Source organism: Empidonax traillii, unplaced genomic scaffold, assembly GCF_003031625.1.
Source record: "Empidonax traillii isolate 1590-97213 ecotype Southwest subspecies unplaced genomic scaffold, ASM303162v1 scaffold159:size1039807, whole genome shotgun sequence".
NCBI lineage: Eukaryota > Metazoa > Chordata > Aves > Passeriformes > Tyrannidae > Empidonax > Empidonax traillii.
In genome coordinates, this window is record NW_020955352.1 from 422,714 (window position 1) to 441,950 (window position 19,237).

Here is a 19,237-nt window from a genome sequence, read left to right on the forward strand (position 1 = left end):
GCAGCAGCTGGGTCCTTTGCAGACAGCCTGAGCAGAAACAAGCCCAGGAGATCCAACTCTTCTCCTTCTGTTTGACTTGTGTAGAGAGAGGAGCTTCCTTAGCCTGGGATTAAACCTCCCTAACATTACCAGGGAGGTTGTCAGGAGCTGTCAGCCACTCAGGGGTTACTAAGCCCAAATGTAAGAAGTCCTGCAACAACCCCTCCCTTGTGTTGGTCAAAGCAGGGTAGTTCAGTTCTGTCTCCTTTGTGTTCCCAGGAATGACCCATGAAGATATCGTGCAGGAATCTAAAAAGTACTGGCAGCAGATGGAGGCACATGCCAGCAAACCAGCCAACAGCATGGTAAGTGAGGTGTATTTAGAGTTTGCAGCCTGGTTTTGCTCCCAGCAGTGCCAGCCCTTTGTCTCTTTCCCTCTCACTGCTGTGCCTGATAGATCCCAGGCAGACCAGGCTTGCCATTGAGGAGGACAGCTGAGAGCTTTCCTGGTTGCTGTGCTGGTGTTGAGCTTTGTGCCTTGTTTTGCAGCGTTGTTATCTGCTCTGTTCCATGGTGGGGTGAATCCTCTAGGACACAGAGGGCAACACACAGAGAATGGTGCTTCCTGTGACACCTTGCTAGTGAAATTAGGAGATTTTAGGACTGTGGCCACACAGAGTGGAGACCAAAGGTGTCCTGCTGCCCTTTAGTGGCCAAGGGACGATAGAGCAGTTTGAAGGACTCCTCGACCGACAGGACTGATATAAATGCAGGAGTAGGTGGAACTTTCAGTCCAGATGCTGTTGAGGCTGGGCAGAGATCTTAATGGTGCTTTATTAGGAGGAGGCTGTGAGCTTTGCCTTTGTGCCACCAGTCTCTCAGTGTGGGAGAGGGTGCCTCTGGCTGCACTCTCCAGCACTGCCAAGAACTTTCCCTGGAGAGGTGTGTTATAAGCAAAAGGCACTTTGTTTACTTTCTTTCGACCTGTTGGTTATGGACAGTGCTGCCTTATCCTTTTTTTTTTTTCCCAAAGGGGAGTTCTGTAGTGTAGGAGCAGAGCCCACCCAGTGAGAACAATTCCCAACCCTGAGGTCGAACTAAAGCAGTTTTTACCATTAGAACAAGGAGTTTTTTATACTTTAATTGCTTTCATAGAATATGTGGGACAAGATGAGAAACTTCATGCTTCCTAGCAAGCACTCAGGCATAGGAGCGATTCTTTCCCCTGGAGAATAGCAGGGAAAGTGCTGGGAATCCTTTTTGTTCCCATTTGACTGCCTTCTTTCCCCTTGTGAAGGCCTGAGCTCACCACCCCTTGGTCTATGCCTTCTTGTCAAAGCAAGGGTGTTCCGCCTTTGTCTGGGACCTGTCATCCAGGAGTCCCTCTGCAGAGACCAGCACTGAATGCAGTCTGTAAGCATCCTAAAGAGGAGGTATTTTATAGGAGAGAGATCTGAGTCACTCATGTGGTGTGTAGGAGCTGTTTTTTATCTAGGTTGTGGGCCAAGTGTTCTGAAGGCTGTAGGGCATTGATGCTGGGGAAAAGCAGGTCTGCTGGGCATGGCATGGCCCAACAGGAAAGGTGCAGGTGACTGCACTGGTGCTTGCAGTGGGCTCTGTGTCCACGTATGTACTGGTTATGCTGCATGAGATGGAATCATCTTTGAGGGGATGCTCAGCAACAAATCTGTGCAGCTGTTGTGGTCTGAAATGGTTGGGGGAGTGGAATGGGAAGCAGCAGTCCAGAGTAACCAAGGTCTCTAGTTCCCAAAACTGTCTGACTTGCTTAAGAAATATTTCTAGCTTCTCAGGAAGCTGAGAAGGACGAGTTTCTACATCTTGTATTATATGAGAAGTGAGCTTGGATGATCTGAATGGTTCCTGCAGACAGAGCTGTCTGTGATCTCTTTGTGCATGGTATGGGGACAGAGTGAGAGGCCTGCATCTCCACAAGGGAGGAAACTAAGTATGAATTTGCAGCAGTTTGTGACAGCAGTTGGATTTGTATCAGCAATGCCTGCCCCAGGAGTGCAGTCTAGAGACCAGTTCTCTCCTGCCTGCTCTGGATCTACCTGCATTTTCCAGAAACCTCTCTCTGGCCATTCTCTGTGCGTAATGAGGGCATAAAAAAAATACACAGATAGCTTTTTTTCCTATAAGCCTTGCAGCTTCAAATTCACCTTTGTCTGGAGGTGCTGCTGTTGGAAGAACAAGCAGAACAGCAATCATGGTCAGAGCATGTTCTCTGAAGCACATGGGATCTGGATACTGAGTGAGGGTTCCACTTCTGGCTGCTGGGGCTTGCACGGGGCAGAGGATCAGGAAACAAAATGCCAGAGCCTGCTACATCAGGAGGTGGGCAGAGAGCTACAGTTTCTGGACCCTGTGATCAGTGTTAGGGCTAATGGCCGGTGGCAAAGTCTGGTTACACCCCACAAATGCCTGTCACAGAGCTGGACTGAACCCTCCACCCTTCCAGGCTGTGGAGGCAAAACAGCAGCTGTGTTGGTACAGTCAGAAAATGCCTACCAGCAGCAGCACCAGCTGTCTGTGGGCATTGGCAGCCTGGCACTGGCACTGGCACTGGTCAAGGAGACAGAGTCAAGTCGGTCAGATGCATGTGTTTGCAAATAGCAGACCATGGCTTTGCCACGAGCACGTCCTCAGCCAGAGGGCTGTGCTTTGGGATGAGACCCTGGCTTGCTGCCGAACACCCTGCGGGCAGAGCTAACTATCTGTTGAGAGATGTTTACTTTTGCCATTGTTTTCTCCTGTCCAAGCAGGCTAACGTGACTCAGAGTTTTCTCAGCGTCCTTCCAGCTTTCAAAGTTGGCTGCCTAGCAAAGGCAACTTCCCAGGAGCGCTGTAAAAACAGACTCCTCCTTCCCACCATCCCGTGTGATCCACTCTCACCCCGGTGCCCTCTGGTCAGCGGAAGCAAGGTCGCTCTGGGGGATTTTGCTGCAGTTTTGTCACAGCTGCCAGTTGGACTCAGTTAGCAGCTGGGGCTGTCCAGTTGTGGAGAAAAGAGGCAGGCAGCAGGCAGGAGCCCAGTAGCTGTGAGCAGCTCAGGAGGCTTAGCAAGAAGTTGAAGATGAAGACACACTTAGCACTGCTTGCTAAGCACCTGCTGGGAATCTTGCACTTGGCCCCACAAGTTTGGTCCCGTAGAGGCTTCTCTAGGAGTAAACCCAGTGGCTGCAGATTGAAGAGGCAATCAGCAGGAGGGACTGTTGTAGGTAGCTGGGTGTCTCCCATAGCATTCTTGTGAATTGAGGGGTTGTAGCCCTGATTTTTTTCTGGTTTTCAAGGGCTAATTTGTTTTTACTCCCCTAGCCAGCTGCAGAACCCCATGAAAGCTGACCTCGGAATTATTAATTTAAGCATGGAGAGGAATGAAAAGTCTCTAATAAAGGGTACTTGCCCCCAAGTACAGCTCACTCAGTTATGTGGCTGAGTAACATGGGCTCCTCAAATATTTGCCTGAGGGATGTGGCTCCTCCAGACTGAGCGGGGTTCCTGAAGTTGGGAGATGTGAGTGGCCGTGCTGCGGCTGTTGGTTTCTGCAGAGCCTGAAGCGGAGAGCTGTCGTGCCAAAGGCTTTTATTTATTTGGTTGCCATGGTGTACAGCTAACACTATATTGGCTTCATAGCAAGGGGTGGTGCCACAGCCCGTGGCACTTTTTGCCTGGCTCTGTGTGCTAGAGCCTCATGTGATACAATTTCCACACTGTTGGTTATCAGCAGCCTGCCAGGTATGTGTCTTGCCTTTACAAATACAGTCATGTAGCATTAATGGCAGCAGCTTTGATTTTTTGCTTGGCTCCTAATATCCTGGGAGCATACCTGCCCACTGGATTGATCAACAGTTTGCATGACTCAGATGAAGAAATGCATGGGGCTTCTTTTGGTTAAGCATTTGTGGAAAAAGCAGCCCAGGTTACCAGAACTACCTGAGAGACATTCTTTTTATCTTGATCTATTTTCCCTTCTGGAGCCACTCAGTTTTTATTTTTGCTGGATCAGTAGGTTTGAGCAAAGCTTTCTGGCTGTGCTGAGAGATCTGTCACCAGAAGGAGAGCACAGGACTGATGAAAGGGAATATGCCAGCAGTGCCATTTTGTTGCCTTAGGCATATAGGTTTGATGGGTCAGTAGTGAGCTGCAGTGTCATTTCCTTTGGAGACCAAGTGGAGGTTAAAACTACTGTTCAGAGGCTGCACATCTCAGAGGGAGGCACCTTATCGCCTTCCATGATAGCCCAGGTCTCAACTCTGCTCGTCCCACAGCTGCCACTTTGGTGTGTTCTTGGTGGTCACCAGCACAGCTGAATTATCATATGCTGGGAGCCACCAAAAAGGCTCATACAGAGGAGTAGAGAATCGCTGCTGCTTTTCAAGAGAGATGCTGATTCTCTGGTAGGGTCCTTTTGCTGGGACATCAGAGCACTAATGGCTTCTTGTAGTCAGCACAGACGAAAGGTCACCTCTCTGGTCAGCTTTTCACAGTGACAGAAGACCTTTTATATGTCAGCTCTGCTTCTGCAAAAGACTAGGTCTGGAGGATGCAGAGTGGTAGTCAATAGGTGATGTGGTGTTTCCTCGGAAATGCTTTGATTCTGCGTTGCCCGTGCTTGCTGTTTTCCCTTTGTCAAGGGATGCATACAGGGTCCATGCTATTGCTAATCATTTGCTGGCAGAAGCCTGCTCTTCAGGGACATGACTTGCAATGTCTGCTCATTGTGAGATGCTCAGGGTTAGAAGTCAAGGCATGGCAGGTGGGACGGGCTGCTGATGCAGTTTGCAGTCAGAGAACTGTTTTAGTGGTGCATGACCTTTGTGCTTCATGGCCGGCTTGATGACCAGGGTGTTCTTTTGTACTCTCACATACTCCCAGTCCCAGGGCCACTGGCACGCACTTGGGTTTGCTCTTTAGTTTGGAAGTGAACTGGAGATGCCAGCCTCATGTCTTCCAGGGATGATAAAGAATGCAAACAGCTTTCTGTTGGTTTGCTCAGAAAACATGAGGCAGCAGTGATACGGGACTGGCTTCTTTTTTTTTTTTTTTCCTTCCTCCACAATTTGTTAGTTATAATCCCAAACCAGCCTTCTCATGGTGGGGTCAGTAAGTGCGGTGGCTGAGAAGGTGTGAAATACGTGCATTGTACGTCTGTCCAGAGACTGTGATTAACTGCTTGTGAAATCCAGTGCAGAGGAACCATGAGAGGTGGAAACCTGCCCAGAAATGGCTTGGAAGGATATCAACAAGAGGACCCAGCTCTGACTTCATAGTGTCAAATGGTAGATGTGACATGAGCCTCTTGGTCCTAAAGCAGGAGTGGTGGATCCTGCACTGTGGCATGGCTTGGCTTCCTCCTGAGGGGCTCTCTCAGCTGTGTGACCAGGCTCTCTCCACAAGCAGCGAGGGGGACATGGATTGCCCTCCCTGCAGGGAAGCGGGGATGAGTGCTGGGGCAGGTCTCACAGAGCTTGTCTGTACACAGAGGCAGGCTGCAGGGGTTTCACAGCCAGGCCTGGTCAGTGCTGGAAGCTGTCAGACTGTCTGTGCTTTCAGCCAGACGTCAAAGCCCAGGAAATCATGCTGAAGCAAGCAGTGGTTTTGCTCCTGTCTGGAATCTCAACAGGCCACCAGCTAACACTGGCAAAGGAGAGCTGGGCTGTCTGTGATTTAATCTGGCCTGTCGCTGGCACACGGGCGTGTGGGGAGCTGCCAGCATCACTGTGGCAGGTTTGGGGAGTGCATTTTGCCTCTGTGTGCCTGAGACTGTGGTTCTTTTCCCTAGGCTTCTTCCCGGACTCCCACGTCAAGCACCTTTGACCTCCAGATGAAATTTGTGTGTGGCCAGTGCTGGAGGAATGGGCAGCTGGTGGAGCCAGATAAAGACCTCAAGTACTGTAGTGCCAAAGCCCGCCACTGGTGAGCAATGCAACCTTCTCTTTCCCCCACCCCTCTCCAAGCATTCTGCTTCATTTTAAAATAGTTTCCTTGGCTTTTTCATTGCTTTGGTTGCTCTTCTCTGGTGTATGTCATGTCTGTTTGCACCTCTCAGCTCCTTGGGCCCCATAAGAATGTTTGGTGTGATAAAATCATTGAGTCAGAGAACAATTTGGATTGAGAGGAAGGGTTTATAGGACTTCTCTTCCTATAATACAAGCCACAGAGGCACAGTCCAACAAAGTCTTACATGGCAAATGTAAGACTTCTGTTGAAGAAGAGACAGAAGCAGCAGTTTCTGGAGGAAGTGAGCAGGTGAAGATTGCTTCCTGGAATGGGAAAAATAACACCTCTTTGTGCAGCTGCTGAAAAGAGCTGGGGCTTTTGCCAAGGGTATCTCCTGGTAATCACTTGCTGGAGCTGCAGGAGAATTAATACTTCCTGGCACCTGTTCATAAGACAGTGCTTGTAAAAACTTGCATTTCTATTGCACCTTTCAAGCAGAAAATATTCCCAAGTGTTTTTCATGGATCTGATTGCACAAGAATTGGCTGTGTCGAAGGGTAGAATGCAGCTGTTTAGTAATCCATGGTGATGTCATGTGAGATTTGGGGGAGATTTTTGTGGCTTTATGAGAAGAAATACTCTAGGAAATAGGTAATACATACAGGGAGAAGTCCTCCTAAAACACCCTTCTTGTAGCTTCTCCATCACAGATGTGCCCATCTAGGAGCAACCAGACAGTGCAGGGACAAGGTGGACAGCAGGATCTGGTCAGCTCTCAATATTTAAGGGTCTCTGAGGTAAAGAACCCTTGTTCTGCTCTTCCTTATGCCTCTCTTGATTTATTCTCTCTTCTTCAGCTGGACGAAGGAACGCCGTGTCCTGCTGGTGATGTCCAAAGCAAAGAAGAAGTGGGTGTCAGTCCGACCACTGCCTCCCACCCGCAACTTCCCACAGCAATATGATGTAAGCCCCATGCCAGATGCCCCTTCTCTTTCCCTTCCACCATGGTGCAGTGCTTTGAGGGCTGGTCCCTTGCAGGCCTGGTAGGGAGGCAGGCATGTGATGGCTGAGATGGGAGGTAAGGACAGACTGATGGCAACAAAATCCAGCAAAAAGGTGGAGCAGAAGAAGGAATAGCACCCATTTAAATCACTCCATATACATATGCAAGTTTTTAAAGTTGCTATTAAGGCATATCAAGAACTGTTAATGCATCTCTGGCTGCAGAGGTTTTGGGAATGAAATTTAAGTCTCCCTTAGGTCAGGGTTTCTCAATGTGGGTGAGAGGGAAGACACTTAGGAGAAACCAGTTCCTGCCTTTGCTGTGGCTGGGCTGCTGTAGATTGTGAAACTTGCTCACAATGGGTTTTGAAAGTAAAACTAAGAATTCAGCTAAAAAGCCACGTGCTATGAGGAAAGTTACAGATATCTAACCTCCGACCCCAGCCCCAAATGTGGCAATAGATAGCTCCTCTCTTTCTCTCCTTTCATTTTTTCCTGAAAGGAGAAATTCCTTCCCCCTACCCTATGGTATATCCTCCCGAGGTGCCAGGACTGGGGGAAGAAGGGACGATCAGTCAATATGATGCTTGGAAAGCTGCTCCTTTTCTCTGGCACTGTTGCTGTTGGTAGCTGTGCGGTAAAGTTGTGTGCCCACTAGTGTGGTCTAAGCAACCTGTAAAGGCCACTCGGAGATGGTTGGAGAATGAGTCACCTTTGGGGACCAGGAGCTTGACCAGCAGGAGACACTATGGGATCAACTCAGGTTGCTCCCTGCTCTCCTGACCTGTACCTGCACCCGGTCACCTGTGGAAATGGAATAGGTGCTGAACTGAGCTGCCTGCATGTTTATGTCATCAGAAGGTTGAGGAAAAGAAGCATGAGTTAATGATGTATGAAGTGTCCTGTTTGCAACCTCTCCTGTGTGCAATTTAATGCCCCAGCTGATTATTGAACCCACTTTCCCCACTACCAAGGAGTATTTGTGCTGATGCTAAATTTTTCTCTCTGTCTTTTAACAGTTGTGTATCCATGCACAGAATGGCAGGAAATGCCAATATGTGGGCAACTGCTCCTTTGCCCACAGTCCTGAGGAGAGAGACATGTGGACCTTCATGAAAGAAAATAAAAGTGAGTGGGGAGAGGGAAGAGGGCATTTGGGGAGTGGATGCAGGGTTTTTTAAGACATACTCTTGACAACAGAGATGGAGCTGGACAGGGCTGTGCCCATGAGCTTAGGTGGGATTAAGGGACAGGTCTGTCTACAGTAATTTAGAGCTGCTCTTTTCATAAATGTGCATGTGTATCTTGAGTCCCTGGCTCTGGGACTTGCACACATTGGTCCCATTGTCTTGCTTTGCTCCATTGCTGCCCTCTCTTTCTGCAGCATATTTGAATCCAGCCTGTGCTGTCCCTCCAGTTGCCTGTAGAGTCCCAGGCCTGGCTCTGTATGGAGCTCTGCCAGAGCACCAGTCCTGGCCTGTAGCTGCTCCTGTATCTCTCTTGTCTGTCTTCTATCTGCCTTGGCTTTCTTGCCTATTTCTCTTCATATGCCTTGCTCCTGGGCTGCGGCACTCCCTACTCATGGCATTGTACTCAAAGGGGTGGAGTTGAGATCCTGAATGAGAACATCGTTGGGTGGTGACTTTTTGGAGGAGTTTGTATTTAATTATGCAGGTTCCCAGCTTACTGTCTGGGGGATTGCTGGGGGATTGCCCATGGCCTGGATGGCCAGCTACGGCAGCAATCCTTGTTTATTCAGACCAACAGCAAGGGGAAGAGGACTAGTTGCCCATGTGCTCACTTGCCTCTGCGGGAGATCCTGGAAAGCCTGAAGGATTTCAGGCCTGCCCTGAGTTTGTTTGGTCTCTATGATTCTATGGAGGGTCTTTCACTCTGCTGAGCCAGACTGTTACTTGTTACAGTTCAAATCATTTTGTTGCTGAAGCCTTTAGAGCACATCAGACCAATCTGTGTGTGTTTGCTTAAGCACAAAGGTGAATCTTCTAAGGACAGTGTTGTTTCAGTTTGGGGGAATTTGCATTCTTAAGTTCCTATTGCCTCAAGTTCCTCAATTACCCATTTAGCAAGGAGTAAATAACTAATGCATTGTACTTAGAGCATCATATTGGTGTCTGCAAACAGTTGTGTTTCCATAGGCTCTCTCAGGAGCTGATCTTGGAAAGGCAGATGTGTTAAAGTTAAAGCTTCCACCTCGAATTTCCTTTCCCACTAGTATACTGAGTGGGTTTTAAACCAAAAGCCTCAAGAGACTATCACTGCAGTCCTCGGGGCAGGTTATGAACTCGGAGCAAGCTATCATTAGGTCTTTCTCCCCTTCTTAATGCTTCCTGTGGCCAGCTTGCTTAAGGGCTCTCCTCCCTCTCTAGTGCTGAGGATGAAACTTAGGCTTAGAAGAAAGGGGTAGATCTGAAACCAGCCCCAGGCTTAGCTTCCTGGCTGGAGTGAGATGTCTTCTGAGGTCAAGCAGAACCATTCCTGATGGAGAATCGTCTTGTGGGGTGAATTCTATGGAGAACTTGAGGCACTTTCTCACCTTCCTGACAATTTTGTGTAGCTGCTGTCACAATTGCCTTTCAACTGATAGAAGACACCCCCCATACCAGGTGATGTGGTGTGAATTTGGTTCCTTTCTGCAGGGGTCTCATTTGAGGAGGTCACATGGGGCCTCCCAAGCACAGACCTTCAGTCTGCTGCTGCTGCATAGGCGAGGGGAGGGAAGGGCTGCCCCAGCATTCGTCCTTTTCTTGTAGTTTGTGCACGGTGTGGGAGGTTGTCTGAGTGACTTCATGGGTTGCCTTTGTGCAGTACTAGATATGCAGCAGACCTATGACATGTGGCTAAAGAAACACAATCCCGGGAAGCCTGGAGAGGGAACACCACTCACCTCACGAGAAGGGGAGAAGCAGATCCAGATGCCCACCGACTATGCTGACATCATGGTAATCAGCTGATCTCTTGTTCTTTATTCTTTCTCCTCAGTGCTGACATCCTGCTGCTCTCCTGTGCTCCAGGTGTGAGCTAGCAGGGACTATATTGCTCTTCTAATGTAGGTTAAATGGACAGCTTGGAGCAGCACAACAAGGGCGGCACAGCTGAGGCAAGAAGAGATTGACCTGGGGTCAGCAAGGCTCTGCAATGGCTTTTCTGTTAATACTCAGGTCATTAGGAGTCTACCTTAGGTTCCCTTTTGTGTGGGCTCAGCCACTCTCTGGGCTTCCTGAGTCCTCCTGGGCAAGCTGGCAAAACCATTGCAGGCCTGTCAGAAAAGAAAGAAGCTTGGAGAAGAGCTGGGTCAGAAGCACAGCAGCCTGGGAAAAGTAAAGGCAGATGTGCCTCTTTAGACTCCTTGCTGGTGTAAGGCTTTGTGCTCCTAAAGAGTCCTGGATTGGCTGTGCACTTGGGGACCTTGCAGAGAGACCCCACTGGGGCCATCAGCAGGGGAGCCATATCCGTGAACTGAGCTGCCCTGTCCGCTGAGCCTGTTTGGGCCATAGCTAGATGCCAACAGAGCATCTCCTTAGTTTCCCTTTAGTGACAGGACAGTTCCCTAAAGATGACATGGCAGAGAAGTGTGGGAAGTCGTAGATTGAGTAGAGCTTCCAGGATGCTCTGGAAGAAGAGGGGGGAGAGGCAAAGCCAGCACAGGGAAGGCAAATGGGTGTGAATGTCAACACACTGACTGGCCCTTTGCCCTGTCTGCACCGGTTAGATGGGCTACCACTGCTGGCTCTGCGGGAAGAACAGCAACAGCAAGAAGCAATGGCAGCAGCACATCCAGTCGGAAAAACACAAGGAAAAGGTCTTCACCTCAGACAGTGATTCCAGCTGCTGGACCTACCGCTTCCCCATGGGTGAATTCCGGCTCTGTGAAAGGTACAGTTGTCTCATCTCCCTCCTGTGCTGCTGCTGCAGGGACAGGGTAACAGGCCCAGCACCTCTGTCATCCCTCCTCATCCTCTCACAGAGTTCCCAGAGATTTCTGCATAGAGGAGGAGTGGGATGAGATGACAGGTTTGGGTTACAGCAAGGCTGCTCTTGGATGCCAGAGGTGCTCAGCCACAGTACTGAGGGATAAAAATACATTCCTGAGCATGTGTCTTTAGAAAAGGAGAGCGAGTTTCATGTCTGCACCTGTGGCCTCCATAGCCAGTTTACTTTCATCTCTCTGGCTGCTGAACAGTCCAATTTGGCCTAGTGATTGGGGGAATCCCAGGTGCCTTATTAAGTGGTTTGAATGCTCACACCCTCTGAATCATCACCTTGAGGTGCCTTGAGAAGGTTAGACGCCATTTTGGTTAGAGAGAAAGCTCTGTCTTTTGTGGTGGTTACCTGGCATTTCCTTTCTTGTGCACTGGTCCAGTTCCGGGTCACGTTGTTTCGTGCTCTTGACTAAATTCCCTCAATAGCCATTGCTCTTTTTGCTGCTCTGTTTCTGTTCCCAGCCTCTGTTGCCTTTCCCACCAGCACTGGGTTTATAAGAATTGTCTCGCCTTTAAAAAGGAGGATTCACAGCATGTTTCAGTGGGTCCTGATCGAGTATCCCAGACAGGGAGCTCATAACGCTATCCTGGGGGTGCCCTCTCGACTGTGCTTCTTGTGCTGGCAGGTTTCAGAAGAACAAGGCCTGTCCTGAGGGAGAGGAGTGTCGCTATGCCCATGGCCAGGACGAACTGACGGAGTGGCTGGACCGGAGGGAAGTGCTGAAACAGAAACTGGCCAAAGCCCGCAAGGACATGCTGCTCTGCCCCAGGGATGACGACTTCGGGAAATACAACTTCCTATTGCGGGATGGTGTATAGTAAGGGCAGGGGAGAGCCTGTCAGCTGCAGAAATACGGGGTGGGTTTTCCGAGTGGCAGTAGCAGGGAGAGCGAGATCTGTGTCTTGCAAAGAGAACATTTTCTTTTCTTTTCTTCTAAGATTATGAGATGATGATTTATTAGTGATGAATGAATTTGTGAATTTGATTCTCCTTGGTCAGCGAACGCCGTGCTCACTGAGTTTGTAATCCATTTTTTTCCCTTTCTTTCCCCCAAGTTCTCCCTCCACTCCATCTTTCTGTTTTCACTGTCCAAAGAAATTAATTCAGTTTGTACTGGGCTGCAAAACAGAGCATTTCTCCTTGTGTTATTACTCTGTCCTTCAGAGTACAACTGCGGAGGTCTGGAGGACAGACCTGAGAGAAAGGGCCAGAGAAGCTGTGGATGCCCCATCCCCGAAGTGTTCAAGGCCAGGTTGGATAGAGCTCTGAGCAACATGGTCTTGTGGAAGGTGTCTTTGGACAGGGGGATTGGAACTAGATGGTCTTTAAGGTCCCTTCCAACCCAGGCCATTCTTTGATTCTATGATTCTATGATTTTATGACATCTGGTGAAAAGACGACCATGAATTTCATGTGTTCCTCTTTTCAGTGCTGCAGAGCAAACCCCACTCATCCTGCTGCAGCCTTCCTGCTCTCCTGGGAGTTCAATACCAGAAGAATTAGGCATTGAGGTGCAAAGAAGGAAAACCACTAGACCTGTCTTAAAACATCTAGGCTTAAGCTCCTACTATCTATATTGCCCTGAGGCATCTTCTGGTGTTGAGGAGGATAACAGCCTGTGGTGATAACAGTGCAGGTGAAAGCAGCAAAGTAATGAAACTGATTGCAGCAGCAGGAACGGGGTTGTAGGTTACTTCAGACTGTTTCAGCTGACTGCACCCAGAAAGCAGATTGGTGACTCTTCATTAGACGTCTTTCTCAGTGTGTGGCAAATAGAGTAAATAGTTTTGGTTTTGTTTTCTGGCTGGTGGGACTAGTGCAAGTAAGATTGAACCCATCTAGTAGGTGGAGTCTGTGACACACCCTGTGTCACTAGTCCATGCAGCAGTATCAGTCAGGAGGAAGGCTGTAACCAAAAGGAGACTGTGTTTCTGTGTTGCCTTGTGTCCTGAAGAGAAGAGAGGGAGGTAATGGTGTTCCCTTTTTGCTCTTTAAATGGTGTGTGCTTCTGGTTACATAGAGCTGTGTTTTTCCCTGCACTGCCAGAACTGGGTGGGAACCTATTTAAAAGGACACCATCGAGCAGCACGGGCCATATTTAGCTGATGGGAATCCAGCTGGAACCACTTACCAGCACCAGAGGTCCATCTCCCTCCTCCTCAGAGCCGGGGCAGGGAGCTTGCAGATGCACAGTGCAGCCAGGATGTGACCCAGGGCAGGGACAGTGGTGAAGAGTGAGTGGCACGGTGGGTGGGACCCAGCCATGCGCCTGCTCCTGCCCTGCCTGATGTATGCCATGATGGGGGAACCAGTGATGCTGAGCTCTGGGCCAGGACTTTTGGCTTTTATAGTGGCAGCAGGAAGAGGCAGTACTGCTCTGAATGCCAGCCTTGTACTTTCTGCTTGTCTTTTCCTGTAAGCAGTAAACATGTGTCCTGTCCTGAGCTTCCCTCTCCTCTCTTCTGCAGTCCAGCTGTGCTTTGCAGTTTTGTATGCAGGGATGGCACCATCCACTCAAACACAAATACATCTCCCTCCCAGCCTTCACCAGGGATGTCTTTTTTGTACAGAGTCTCCTTAGACAGCAGTCTTGGACTCATTGAGGCTGGCAGTGCTGTGTCCATGGTAAATACAATCTGGCTTGGTGCTTTGGCATTGCTGGATCTCCCTCTTTGCTCCCTGCTCCCATATCATTGGGATTCACAGCTTCAGGAGAGATGAGATGTGGAAATCAGGAGATGTGGAAATGCACCAGATGCTTTCTAAACCAGCCTTCAGGGAGGTGCTTTGGCTCCACTGGGGTAGTTACGGTCCAGTTACGGAGCAGAGTGCTCTGCACACTAGTCTGGAGTCTTTCCAGAGAGACAGTGTGCTCTAAGGAAACTGAATGTGCCTATGCACTTTGAATCGCTTAGGTTGGAAAAGAACTCAAAGATCATCAAGTCCAATCATTAACCCTGCACTGCCAAGTCCCCAGACTAAACCACATCCCTAACTGTCACACTACATGTCTTTCTAAATACCTCCAGGGATGGTGACTCAGCCACTTCCTGGGACAACTCAACCACTTCCCCACAGAGCTTTTTTCCTTTCCCTTAAAATGTGGATGGTAGTCATTGGTTTGGTATGAGTGGTCAGGTGCTATATTTTCTCCTCTGTCCTTTGTGGTACCTTCTCCTGGTCGTCCTAGCGCTCAAGTGGTCAGCTTTACAGATGGAGACGGGAGAAGGCAGGCATCATCTCCTGGGTTATCTTGTTCTGCTCTTCTTGGGCAGAGACGCCAAGGAAGGAAATCTGGATTGGGGAACATTGGAATGTGTTTTTTATTTTTAAAACAAACCTGCATCTCTAGTGTGACTCTAGCGTTCGCTGAGCCGTGATTTCCGTATGAGGACTTGTTTAAGTTATGGGGTGTGTCACTGTCCCCTCTCCCCATCTCTGCAATGAGAGACAAGCTGCTCAGTGAGGTTTTGGGGGTTTAGGCTGGGGCTGAGGCGGGGAGAGGGAGAGCATGTGTGAGGTGAGGTGAGGGAGGCCACAGTCATGGGGGTTGTGTTGAGTGTCTCTTTTTGTTTTCCCTGATATGATAACCTGGTCTGTGGTGTTGCAGTACTTTGTCACCAGACTTGTTTTAGTGTGTATATATGTGACCCCTCCCATGAAGCATATATACACAGGTATTAAATATATCTCTCTATATAATATTATATGTGTGTGGTATCAAAGGAATCTTTTAAAATGAGGGTAAAGGAAAAGGACTCGTGCCAGGAAACGCAGCATCTCCAGTTTAAATATGAAGAGTTTTATTTGGTATAGGGAAAGGAAAATAACAAAAGAGGGGAGGGCTTTATATGGATAGGTATAAATTTTGAGATGGGACAGGTTTCCCTGTTCACATTTCTGAAACCCCTTAGGATGTCCTTGCAGTCCCATCTCAGAGAGTATTATACTGCTAACTAGCGAGTAAAGTTTTAATGGTAAGGCTTTGCTTATATTATTTAAAGGGACATTGTGAAAGACAGAAAAGTTCACACGTGACTTCTCAGGCTCGCTTTATCAAGCCAAGAGGGTTTTTTTCAGCACACTATGTGCTCTCAGCAAAACTGCTCGGCCCTCGCAGCTCTACATCAGATAAACCACAAGTGGTAGGGCTGTTAGTGGTTTGTTCACAAGACTCTGATAACTCTCTCTTCTTTATTCATGTGAGAGAAGAAAGTTCTGCAGCATAGAACCAAATTTGAGGGTTATTAGCAAAAGAAGTGATGTTCTAAATAACATCAGAAGAAAATTTCATATCCTGTAAAATAACCACAGACATTCACACAGAGCAGAAGCTTGTTAAATGCTGAAGGACTTAGTGAAACTCTTTTCCCAAATTCTTTGGTAGGGGCAGGAATTTAAGTGACACTGGCATTGGAGTTAACCTGGCCTTTACAGGGGGAAATAAAAAAAAAAAGCAACAACAGAAAATACCCTACTTAGCTTGTATGAAACTGTATGTCAAAAATGGATGGGTTTTAGCAAGTGAAAGGAAAAGATAGCAAGGGGATGCTGCAGTTCTGAGCTGGGTAGTAATGATTTCGAGTCCTTTAATATGTCTTTGTATTAATATAATTTAAGAATACCACGCTTTACTATTAAAAAAGAACTTAGTATATTTCATAAGGTCTAGAATCAGGATAATAATGTAGATGTTTTAACAACGTTTTTGTTCTTAAATAAAGGAAAAAACCAAACTTGCTTCTTATAGCCTTTGTAATAGAAAATAAAAGTGTGCACTTTAAACGTCTCCTGATCCAGTGTGCGTTTGTGTTTTTCAAATAGCCTGCAGAGGGTTTCTATCTTGGTTTTGGGTTTCCCTACTGTGAGGAGGGAAGCAAAGGGAGCACATTAAGCATTGGATCGCTTTGGCTTTCTCCCATCTTTAAGTATAATCTGTTCTTCTTGCCGAGTGGAAAATTGCCTATGTGTGTATTAACAGATTACGCGGTTCTTCATCAGACACGCAGTTCTTATGAACTTTAGGTGTATTTAAGGGTTTTTTTCTCCCCCCTAGTGCCAAGAATCTGTGCTCTGCATTAACACATAGTTTCAGGTGTTTGGGTAACCCTGTGTTTTGAACCTCCAGTAATCAGGTCTTGTAACCACCTTCGTCTAGAGGCTGTTCCGCTGTGTAGGCCGCTCTGTTGAACTGGGTCAGCCACTTCTTTTGCCTGCCAGTGTGCACCCTGCCAGGGAAAATGCCCTTAGCCCTACCCACCCAGTCGTACACAGCTTGGGCCATGGGAAGCATCTGTGCACTTTGCCCCTGGAGAGGATGCGGTGTGAGGAACACTGCACCTGGGGGAAGAGAGCAGTGTGAAAACATTTATTATTAAAACTGGGTTTTTAAAAATTTTTTGAATCCATCACGATGCAGATTAATCTGGATTCTTTATGAAGCCAAAACTGGAGATGCAGTGAAGACAGGGGAGTCCCATGGATATGCCCTGTTACTGCTGTATAAACTGGTAGAGTGACCAGAAGGCCATATCCAGTGAGTCCCCGAGGAGAGGAAGTTTGTCACACATCTCCCTGATGTGCCTCCATACAAATACAAGGACTTCTGGTCAAAGGAGGAGACACCTGAATACTAGCTTGTAGTGCAGGGGGAATGAGGAGACCAATACACTTGGAAGGGGCATTGATTGAGTATGTACAACGTGAGAGACATTAGCTTTACATTCCAGAGATTATTGAGGCCGTGCTGGCAAGAGTTGAGGGTAGCCTTTCCAGTACCATGGAAACCAAAACTGTCAAATTGCAAGGCAGACAACACATGAGGAAAAAAAAAAAAAAAAAAAAGGAAACCTTGCAGGCTTGAGCATCAGCTGTAAACCAGTGTTTCTTCACTGAAATAAACTTGTATTTGGGAGAGGCAGGGAAAGGAGTGGTGATTTCAGTATTCAGATCCTCCTAGGAACTTCAGCAGTTACAAAGATAAGGGGAGAGACCCAAGTCAGCCAGGAAGGATCCAGATCTGATGGAGGATTGAGAGGAGCAGGGGTAGAGACCCCTGAGAGGTGGGAGGAGGTCTTTGTGCTCAAGATCATTGATGCCATCACACAGCAGCTTGGCAGAAGGAATTTGCTGCAGATGAGATTCCTAAGCAATCCTGTGACTGAGCCTGCCTGCCCACACTATAGAGAAACATTTCTGGGCAGTGACAGCAGGTGATCCAAATGCTGTCGTCTTCTTAACTGTGTTTGCTGCTGCCATTGCAACCAGGAACAGAGCTGTGTTGTGTTGTGTCCTGCGCACAGAGAGTAGCAGGGAGTTCCTGTCATGCAGGAGCTGTAACCTGGGGAGGTGTGCTGGTCACTGGCTGGAGTGGATGGCCCAGAGGAGGACCATGTAGGGCACTTGAGGGGAAAAACATGGGGCAGAGAACAACATGCTAAATTGCAAAAGACAAGTGGATAGAAGTGATCAGGGTGAGGGAAGTGGAGGAGGATAGGCTGTAGGCACGCCTGGTTGTAGCACACAGCTGTTCGGTGTGGGGCAGAAGAGGGTGCTGAACAGACTTGATTGGGTGCTATGGGGTGGCTCTGGGCAGAGGTCCTGTGGACACTTAGCTCTTGGGGCTTCCTAGAAAGCTATGGGCTCTGGCCAGGAGCTCTGAGCCATGTCTCATCCAGTCTTGCCCTTACTCCCCAGGATGGAAGGAGACAGGACAGGGCCTATCCATTCCAAATAACCTGTCTCCCTTCCCAGATGGATTGTCACCTCCTGTTTTTCTGTGGTTCCCCCTCCAGGCAGGAGCAGCAGATCCTGGTGCCTCCAGGACCCAAGTAGTGTTTTCTAAAAACAGATCCAGGTGCAGCAAGGACAAGAGCAGGGATCAGATCAAATGACAGATCCAGATGACTCCTTTCCCATCACAACAGTCCTGTCCCTGGCAGCTCCCAAGATTACCCCTTTCAGGGATGCTCCTCTCTGCAGTTCATCTTACAGATGGCAGTGCCCCAGAAAACTACTTTTTCCAGAGAGCCTCAGGAGGCACAGACATAGTAGAGTCCCAGGGAATAGGGTTATTCACAAGCAACTAGATTAATCCTCCCAAAAATGACATTCACCCAGGGCTGTGATGGAAATCTCTGAACCCAGATGCCAGAGTAGATTTGGCTTGCTTGGAACTAGAAAAACACTCAGCTCTGAAGGTGCTCTTTGGTGTATTTTGTTTGTTCTCAGTGGATTTCCTATGTCTGCCTTAGCTGTGAGCTTCCAATAGCGCTGGGGCCCTCCAGGCAGATGGTCAGACGGAGGAAGAGCTGCATAATTTCTCTGATTGAATACCAAGGCACTGCTCCTGCCTGTACCCCAGCAAAGCCCTGAGGCAGAGAGGGAAAGTTCTGCTTCCATGGGAGGGAGATGGCCTCAGTTTTCCTCAGCCAAATGGCTTGAGAATAACTGCAACATGTCTGGACATTGCCCCTCGGAGCTGTGGTGGGGATTCAATACAGCAGCACTGTTTCAAAAGAAGCTCTAGGCAGTTTGGATCTTCTACTGTTTGAGACCTTTCATGTCTTGCCTTTGGGGGATGAGCAGCAGCCAAACTGCCCAAGCCTTTTTAAGGATTAGTTGTTTTCTTTGAGTCCACACGACTTCCTCAGGCTCAGATGACTTCTGTATCTGTCCATCAGACTCTGACCTCTTGGACTATGACACTGCAGGTTTCCTGCTCCTGCTGGGGACCACATTGTTCCTGGGGGGTCTGAGGGGAAGGGATGGCTGAGGGACAGCCCAGGTCCTTACAGACAGGCTCTTCATTTTGTAAAGGAAGCAGAGGAATGTGTATCTTGCTGTCCCATCCAATAGTCTCCCATGGACCCTGGCAGAGGCCCAATATAGCTGTCCTTGGATTTACCTATGCTGCTTTAAACCCCTTGGTTTATTGCTGCTCTTGGCCCCTCCTGAGCTCTGCCTCCTGCCAAGGCTTATTCAGGGAGCTCCCAAAACTGTCTCTGCCCAGACTCCCTGAATGTTTCTAGACAAAGGAAATGCAGCAAAAGCAGCTCTAGGTGTTCTTCCTGCCCGGGGCAGCACAACTTCTGGTGAACCCAAGGCCCTTTCTCACGTTTTCTCCCTGCCTAGCACCTAGTTCTCTGGCAAAGGGCACCTCACAAGGCAAGGCCACGTGCAGACAAGCAGAGATGTGGTAAGACCAGCTGCCATGTAAGCACACCAAGAAGGCGGAGGTGTCTTGGCGGGGGTGGTGGGGAAGCAAAGCTCATTAACTTTTTGGCACACATTT

At 48.5% G+C, this 19,237-nt stretch overlaps 1 protein-coding gene across 7 annotated transcripts in view; it reads left to right on the forward strand.

Annotated features, from left to right (window-relative positions):
- The window catches only part of ZC3H7B (zinc finger CCCH-type containing 7B), a 43,625-nt gene extending 31,386 nt beyond the window's left edge, over positions 1-12,239 (forward strand). For all 7 annotated transcript variants that reach the window (XM_027885004.1, XM_027885007.1, XM_027885003.1 and 4 more), the window contains exons 17-23: positions 259-344; positions 5,783-5,916; positions 6,798-6,903; positions 7,962-8,070; positions 9,769-9,902; positions 10,673-10,836; positions 11,570-12,239. In XM_027885004.1, the coding sequence (XP_027740805.1) occupies positions 259-344; positions 5,783-5,916; positions 6,798-6,903; positions 7,962-8,070; positions 9,769-9,902; positions 10,673-10,836; positions 11,570-11,762 (926 nt within the window). In that variant the 3' untranslated portion in view covers positions 11,763-12,239. The remainder of the gene's footprint in view (positions 1-258; positions 345-5,782; positions 5,917-6,797; positions 6,904-7,961; positions 8,071-9,768; positions 9,903-10,672; positions 10,837-11,569) is intronic.
- The last annotated feature ends 6,998 nt before the right edge of the window (positions 12,240-19,237 follow it).